Here is an 8,820-nt window from a genome sequence, read left to right as displayed (position 1 = left end):
TTTAAAGAACCAAGGTTTTTTTTTGTTTTTTTCCTGGACCAAAGCTTTGCAAGAACATTTGATCCTTTAAAAGAAGAACAACTCACATCTTAACAAGAGTCGATTGTCCAGGGACCTTGATAGAGAGCATCTTATGGACTGCAGTAAAAGGCTTTCCCACAAAGCATCTAGGTCTGATTCAGGATCAAGGGAGAAGTGAAAGTCAACAATTGAGGACAGAGGGCCTAGATGGCCACATTTGAGCTGGGTCCTTTACAAAAAAAATAAAATGCATTCAGGCGGCTATGTTGCACATCACCTGAAGGTAAGGAGCAAAGTGTGGCCTATTAGTGTCTTTTCCCAATTTGGTTCTAAGTGATCCATCATATGTTTCTATACCCATAGACTTCTATGCAGAGAAAAGGTCAGATCTGCCTGCTGGCCAGTCAGTGGATTGCAATGCCACCCCACTTCCCCGGCTTATATGTCACAATCGCTGCGCGCCTCAGGATTTAGACCCAATCAGATCAACAAGTTTTGAAATGTTCGTGGAGTAACAGAAGTCCTGTGTTACTAGGCTTTTCCAATGCCTTGCACCTACTGGAATTCATACCTTTGTATCTTCTTGAACAACTGAAGGTAGCTTTACAAAGATGAACTTAGTTCCTGAGAGCCAGCACTGAATTATATGTAACGCACCATGAATAGTTTCAGATCTAATGGACACCAAGTAAAATGGCTTAAGATAGAGTCATGAGAGATTTATGTATATAGTCTCTTCTGCCTGATATGTATTGCTTATTTATTGTGAAAGAAATACCCACCCCTCCCCATAAATGAATAAACCAGAGCTAAATCCTGAAAGTTCTCTTCTCTGTTACAGAGTGTATTGGTATCTACCCATCGTGATCACAGGCTCCAGACTAAACAGAAGCTGGGAAGACCCCGCTGCTATACCACCTCAGTGAAACTTGTACTTTCTCGCTGGCTTAAGATTTATGTAGGTTTTCTTCATTTCCTCACTCTCGGGTTTCTTGACATCTTTGTATCTCTCCCCTTTTGTGCTGACCACTTGATTGTCAATGTATCGAATCATTTTCTTAGGGGCCTTAAAAAAAAAAAAATAATAATAATAATAATAATAATAAGTTTGTGGGCAAGGGAATCTCAAATCCAGACATTTCATAGTACTATGAGCCATTTTTCATTCAATGAGCTACAAATCATATTGGTTCACAGAAGGGGTAAAGACATATAAAACATAATGTTTAATCGTGCTATTTAAAACAACAGAATCCCCACTGACATACAAACAACAAGGAGATAGGTACGGGATACAGACGCCATAACCGCGCACTCTGCCACTGCAGTTCCCGACATCTCGCCGACCGCCATTGTGGTCACGTGAGTCAAACCCAGTAGCAGGGCTCTGCTCTGGGTAACCAGCACACCTACTTCACCTTCTCCCTTGGTTATGCTCTAAGGGAATTGTGTTTATTTTTGTGGACTATGTTCACGTGTTGGTTCTAATTAGTGCACTTTATTATTACTATTGTTGCACGTTGTTGGCCTATGAATTTTTTGCTTGCACCTTATTTTTATTGCACCTTATGTATTATTGTTTACATTTGGTAACGCAGTATTGACCAAACTTTTTGTTTGCCCTGGAGCCCCTGATGAACCCATTAACTTGGGGGAAACGCGTTGGGCGGGCTATACATCTGTTCTAGTTTAGGGGCTGACCAAGGGATAAACCGGGGCAGGGGTCGTCCTTTCAAGGACAAGTGCCCCGACAGCTCCCTGAGCGAGCAGGGCTAGTGGGCACAACATCTCCCCTGCCAGGGTATACTAGGGTCCTAGTCCCACCCCACCTGGTCTTTACAATTTTCCCGGTCACCCCACTTTTTGTCTCTACTCAGGCCACTGAACTGTTTGACTCCAACTATCTTCGCTAGTTATGGCCTCTGGGCCTCTTTGACCTATCTCCTTGTTGTTTGTATGTCAGTGGGGATTCTGTTGTTTTAAATAGCACGATTAAACGTTATGTTTTATATGTCTTTACCCCTTCTGTGAACCGATATTTCTAGCAGGGTATTGATTTTGCTTCATCTGTGAAGTTACAAATCATATTGGTCTGCCCTACTCTTCTTTTCCTTTGTGTGTTGTGGTGGCAACTAATTACAGTGTATCTCTGGGGTCACACAATATACTTCTACACGCTCTTGGGATTTCCCTTGCCTCCACAATCTCTTTTATGAATGGCAATGAGCGGGCCTAGAGAGAGTTCCCCAATTACATTTCGATGGTGTGTTCATGTCTTTTGAACAGATTTATGAGCATATTATTATTCCAGGAATGGAACTGTATCACTACTTACAGCTGAGACCTGCCTTTCAGGCAGACCTTGGCAGTGAGTCCCGATGAAGATAGCCAGTAGGCAGAAATTCTGAAGATGGTTCCCAAACTCCTTTAGCAAGGCACATAGACTTTACCACATATCTTCTAAACAGGGTTTATAGGAACTTTCAACTTCTTCGGGATAATTCCATATTCCCACACTGTAAATTGCCGCAGGTAGATTTACTGCATATGATGTGGCCTCACCCCCATTTTGAAAGCATAACCATTACTATGTCCCCTTTTGTTTGTGTTCTGGGCGGAGGTCCTCAATCTAACGTACATAAACTTGCGTGTTTAATGCTCTATGGGGAGATTTATCATTGAGTGTTTAGCTACACATTTTTAAAACTAACTTATGTGTACGTTACACTGTGTAATAAATTTGGTGCACATGCCGGATTTTTGTTTGTTTAGTTGCTGTAAGTAAGTTTTGTAAGTGAAAAGATTTCTGGTATTGGTTTGCATCAAGAGTCGTACATGATAAATTCCCAACCACTGCAAAGTCAGAGGGCAAAACAGTTTAAGTAAGCAAGTTTGGCAAAAATCTATTTAGGGCAAAGAATTCACCCCACTAGAACACCAGGAATGGTTGAAAGGTCAGCTTTGACAGCAGCGATCTAAAGGGCGATTGCCACATGTCAGCTATTAGCGGCGGCCCTAAGTTACTGAAATCAGCTGGGGACTGCCGGATATGGAGCAGGCACAAGTCAGGAGCCCACTCCATACATCCTGAGCAACAGCGTCTTAAAATTAGAGGGGGACGTCTGTCCAGCCCTGCTTGCCGGATGCAGGGCTAAATATATGAAAAATTCACCTGCCCGGCACCCAGAACTGCATGTCCGGGGCGTCAGGATTTTCACATCCCTGCTATAGATATGTGCCGTAATCTTTCAGCTTTATCTGCTGCTGTAGTGGTAGAGTTTTTACCTTTTTAATTCTATTTCAGCCCCAAATATTTATACTTGCCATATTAATGGTGTGGCACCTTGCTTCTTACCTCTTTAGGCATCAAAGGCCTGTGGTTTTTTTTGTCATCTTCGTCATCAACCAACATGTATCTAAAGACCGTAAAAGAGCAATAAATAACAAATGAACACGAGTACGAGTAGGCTTACCACAACATATATTAAATTCCAGTTTCTCTAAAGAAATCATCACAGTAAGAAACACTCTGGAATGTATACCAGCTGAAAAGTCAATCAAAGAAATAATAGTGCCAGTCTGAGCCAGAAGAGATCAAAAGTATCTGGAAATGTTCTCTAAACAGTGCCAACAAGAAGACTACTAGGTTATTCTGCATTTACAAGTTAATTTACATTAGCAGAGAACGCCCACACAGCTGTATAACACTTGTCAGCGTTCTTTGCAATGCTAGATCACAGAATGTGGGAAACGGCATTTACTATTGACTACATTGATGTAATGACAGCAGTTCTGTAACACCGTTCTTGAGTAACTGACAGGCGGCTTTTGCCCAGTTTCCCTATGCTTTATGAGGTATAATGTACTCAGCTGTAGATGTTCTAAGGTGTATAAGTAGTGCATTAATTAATAATTTAACTATTTCTGTTGACAAAGTGTAGAGAAGAAATGGTTCATGAATGTAGTCAGAGGAAGCATGACAATAGGGAACAGGGTTGTAAGCAATTCTGCACCATAAGAGTGAATAGCAAATCTTAAAAATGTACATCATTTATCTACAGTTTAAACATTATGCTCAGACCTAGCGCAAAAACCACAGTTTTCCTCCCCGCTGTCTTTGAGTGCCCGTGCCGTTCGAACACTTCGATTAAACTCTGTAATAGCATTATTACAGCTATATATTCTATATTGTCTATTACCTATATATTCTATCTTGCTTTCCACTCCCTCAGGAAGCCTACCAAGCCACTCACATGTTCAAGTGGGGCGATTATCTGGGTGCACACTTGCTGCACAAATTCAACCCAGTGATATCCCAGGTATGAAGAAGATGTGACACAGCCTGGGGATAACTCGCACAACTATTTTGGGATTGCATTCACATACAGCCTTTCTAAACCATACGTGACCTCATCCAGCAAGTCCTGGAATAGTACTTGACTCTTTAAAAGTTTATCCATCTATTCTGCCCAAGCCCCATCAAATTGCTCTTGCATGTTCTGACAGCTGACACTGGATGAGTTTGGTTCCTTTGTTGAACCAATAACTTTTGACTAGAATTAAGGATGTCAGAAGGATGGATGTCATGGCTATGACCATATACAAGGTTGACTCTTAACACCATTTGAAATCCCTGGGACGGTTTTTGGGCTGCATACCAGGTCTGACATTGCTCACGGAGGCTTTCCCACATCTTAGCTGTCAACTGTCGGCTCTTTCCTTCCCTGTTTTGTCCTGTATTTCCTCTTTGTAATTCCTTGCTATCGGTTAATAATAGGTTACTATATGACTACTTGAGTCTTCAGGCTATTTTTGATTGGAATCTCACTGGGTATTTTTCCATTCTTGAATAATGGATATTTAGCCATGTTCTGCTCAGAAGTCACCCCAGATGGGTATTTATTTTACACAATCACTGCCTTAACCTAGTTCACAGATTTTTTTTGTTTTGAGAACTTAAAGGGGTACACCGCCGCTCAGCATTTGGAAGAAACTGTTCCGAACACTGGAGTCGGGACCTTGTAACATCATAGCCCCGCCCCTCATGACGTCACCCCCCGCCCACTCAATGCAAGTCTATGGGAGGGTGTGTGACAGCCATTATGCCCCCTCCCATAGACTTGCATTGAGGGGGGCGTGGCTATGATGTCACGAGCTCCCGGCGCCGCCTCCAGCGTTCGGAACAGTTTGTTCCAAACTTTCAGCAGCGGAGTACCCCTTTAATGAAAGAATTACCATACTCTTAAGTGGATTTTATTTCTTTTCTTTTATACTCACATGTTTGGCTTGCCTGTTAATTGGATACTGCAATATTGCTCATACATATATTTATTCTTGATGACTTATCTTTTTGGTTTTGTTTATGTCAATTTTTATTTTTAATAAAAACTACAATTAATATAATAAATATATGCGTTAATGTTAATCCAAAAAAAACATGAGCCTGAAAACACTTCATGAACAAGAGAGGGGCACTGGATGTGGGGAGAAAGGCGCTTACAGGACAGCATTGAGTCAGCTCTCCTTTGTATTCTCCCACTGATGGCTTCCATAAGACTCCGACTCTCATTAAATGTGTCTTGATGATGCGTTTTGCATAGTAATCATGTCACAAGACTGCTGTCATAGTCACAGCCCATGACAGCACTATGGAGGAAAAACATCATTGTACCAGACTCACGCAATGGATTATGTATTAGCTTACTCATCTATGTGCAATATCTTGTTAATAAACTGTGTATGGTGTTGAAGCTCAGCCTCCTTTACTTAAATGGAAGCGAACTGGAAAAGTATGGTGATGTTTCTGGAAGAAAACAGCCATCATTTTCTAATATTTTTTTAAATTAACTTATTTAGCAAGAAAAAAAAAAAAAAAACAACATCAAAAGCAAATCTGATCCACTTATAAAGAACATGTCCCAACCATCATCCTGGTGCCCTACTTGGCGATCAAAGCAGACTGTTGCAAAGCACTTACTTCTGTAAAATAAATTCTTTCAGGTCTTCCTTTTTTGTTTTTTTTTGCAATACCTAGCAGAAAAAAGTAAGCTAATAAGAGCAACTGCACAAATAACAGACAACAAGAAAAGGTTTTCTAGGATATAAAATTATATATTTTTTGCTGAAAGTTTTAAAACTTTTCATATTCCTTTTTGCCTAAAAAAGTGTAAACATACTTATGAGACAAAGTGAATTTATGAGACATCAGTGGCTGATCATGACTCGCTGTAGTAGTGATCACAAGTCGGGAATCTGCTTTTAAGTTTTTCTTCTCTTATTAAAGGAGTACTTTGGGGAAAACGTACTTATCCTCTATCCACAGGATAGGGAATAAATATCTGATCACGGGGGTCCAACCGCTGGCGCTCCTCAAGATCTCCAGGACGGGACTGCAGCGCTATCCTTGAGGAGCGTGTGCCGTCTACCAGGATGATGCCAGAGAGCTGTATTTGGGTCTTTTCGGCACTCCCATAGAAATGAATAGCCCACGCACTCCTCATTGAGTGCCGGGTCCCGTCCAGGTGATTGCGGGGGGCCCCCAGCGGTCGTAACCCCCCCCCTCGATCAGCTACATATCCTTCCCCAGAGATCTCCTTTAAATGAAACGGGGAGGAGTGTGGAGTAGCTAGTTTTATTTTTAATTAATTATTTTTGCCTTATGATAGGTCCATCACCAAAGGATATGCCTTCAATATTAAAAGTCCCAGAAAACCCCTTTAAGTCCTTTTATTTCTTTTCAATTTTTATTTTAAAATATTCAAAAAAAAGAATCTAACACAGTGAATATTTAAATTACAACCTGTATTGAAACATTGCAATTTTTCACACCGCCTCTTAAAGGGGGTATTCCAGGCAAAAATTTTTTTTTATATATCAACTGGCTCCAGAAAGTTAAACAGATTTGTAAATTACTTCTATTAAAAAATAGTTATTAGCTTCTGAAGTTTTCTGTCTAACTGCTCAATGATGATGTCACGTCCCGGGAGCTGTGCATGATGGGAAAATATCCCCATAGGAACTGGACAGCTCCCGGGACGTGAGTCATCTGAAAGCAGACAGAAAAAAAGAACTCAACTTCAGAAGCTAATAACTATTGCAAGGATTAAGATTTTTTAATCGAATTAATTTACAAATGTGTTTAACTTTCCGGAGCCAGTTGATATATAAAAAAAAGTTTTGGCCTGGAGTACCCCTTTAAGCCCCACAATAAGCTCATCTTAAAATTACCTTTCAGCTGGTTCTGTGAGAGAATCAGCAAGTACATAATTAACTTCAGAGGACTTCAGATTACAATAAAGACGTCTATTGTGGTAGATTCACATGTAGCAGATGTTATGCAGTATTTCCTGCATTCGAAAAATCCATTTTATATATTTAAATGGGCTTGTTTCTGCAGCATCACTGCAGCATATATATGAAACAATTGCATACATTCCTGCAGAAAATCTGCCACATGTAAATTTTACCTTATAAAGCTGGTGAGTGATGACACACCCTGACTGAAAATGACAACATTTTAAAAAGGGGTACTCCATTGCTAGACACCTTATCCCCTATCCATATGACTTGGGGGAGTCAGGGCATCAGTCGGAGGCCCAGATCTGCTCTGCATCGCCTCTTTCTGCCTACGCCGCATAGTGCTCTGCCTGTCAATCAATTACGCATCATAGGCAGAAAGAGGCGGTGCGGAGCGGACTGGGCTCCGCCTCTGACTTTTGGCCCGATTCCCCCAAGAGTTTATAAAGCTGAAATTTGTAAGTATAAAGAAGCCGAGCGTAACTATAAATATATGCCTAGAATATGCTTGTGAAGCCCTAATGCATGGTGTGTGCAGATTCACAAGCATATTCTTGGTGACAGTTGTGCTTGAACTTGGGTGTTTGAAGCTAGGATGTGAAAATCAACTTTTGGCTAAGAAAGTGACAGTCATAAACCCTGCATGGAAATGGTTAAAGGGATTCTACCTGTAGCCATGCCTGGTCATGAATACGGAGCAGCCCCTTTGCTGTTACTTCTGCTTAAATCTTGTGCTTGCACAGTAACTACATTGGCACGGCAGCCGTGGATTGTAACTACACAAGATTTCAGACCGGCCTCCAGTAAACATCACATCTGAGGGGCTGCTCAGTATTAGCAGGGTGGCTACAGGAGCAGGTGGGAAGATCGGTAGAACAGGCTAATCTGCATAATAAAACATCATTTGCACAGAAATCAGTGCTGCAGAAGGACGAAATAAACTACTATTACGATCACAGCGATATGCCCTATTAAACTATACCAGCATGTTGAAACCTGCTGGCAGAACTATTTACAGATCCCTTTCAAATTTAACTGTATTGGAAAGCAAGAAAGTGCAATACAGATCTTAGGTTGGTCTAGGTAAAAGGATTAACGTACCACCAAAGTTCATTGATCTTTGAAAATTGGAAGTGGGACATAATGTTGCACCCTGTCACTCACCTGTGGTTCTGATGGATCAAGAGTAACCTCCCCATCCACTATAATCTGTACAGCGTCTTCTAGGTTTCCTTTAGCCATAGAGAGCACTTTCTGGGCTTGACACAATGTACATGCTGGGAACATCTCTAACAGCGCATCTACATAACCTTGTGTTTTACCTTTTTCCTACAAAAAATAAATAAAAAACAGACAAGGAGTTTGTGTTTACAGAAAATTCTGTATGTTATTATCAGAATTAAAATCACTCTTGATATAAAAAGATCACAGTTAGGCTATGTTCGCACGGCAGAATTTCCATGCGGAATTCCACACAGATATTCTGCAACAGAATCCCATTGA

At 40.9% G+C, this 8,820-nt stretch overlaps 1 protein-coding gene across 3 annotated transcripts in view; it reads right to left on the bottom strand.

Annotated features, from left to right (window-relative positions):
* The window catches only part of CUEDC2 (CUE domain containing 2), a 228,909-nt gene continuing 220,089 nt past the window's right edge, over nt 1–8,820 (bottom strand). For all 3 annotated transcript variants that reach the window (XM_056530558.1, XM_056530559.1, XM_056530557.1), the window contains exons 6-9: nt 8,482–8,646; nt 5,999–6,051; nt 3,377–3,437; nt 1–1,087 (exon numbers count right to left, since the gene is read on the bottom strand). In XM_056530558.1, the coding sequence (XP_056386533.1) occupies nt 941–1,087; nt 3,377–3,437; nt 5,999–6,051; nt 8,482–8,646 (426 nt within the window). In that variant the 3' untranslated portion in view covers nt 1–940. The remainder of the gene's footprint in view (nt 1,088–3,376; nt 3,438–5,998; nt 6,052–8,481; nt 8,647–8,820) is intronic.

Source organism: Hyla sarda, chromosome 7 (genome assembly GCF_029499605.1).
Source record: "Hyla sarda isolate aHylSar1 chromosome 7, aHylSar1.hap1, whole genome shotgun sequence".
Lineage (NCBI taxonomy): Eukaryota > Metazoa > Chordata > Amphibia > Anura > Hylidae > Hyla > Hyla sarda.
This window is presented reverse-complemented; position numbering and strand designations above follow the sequence as displayed.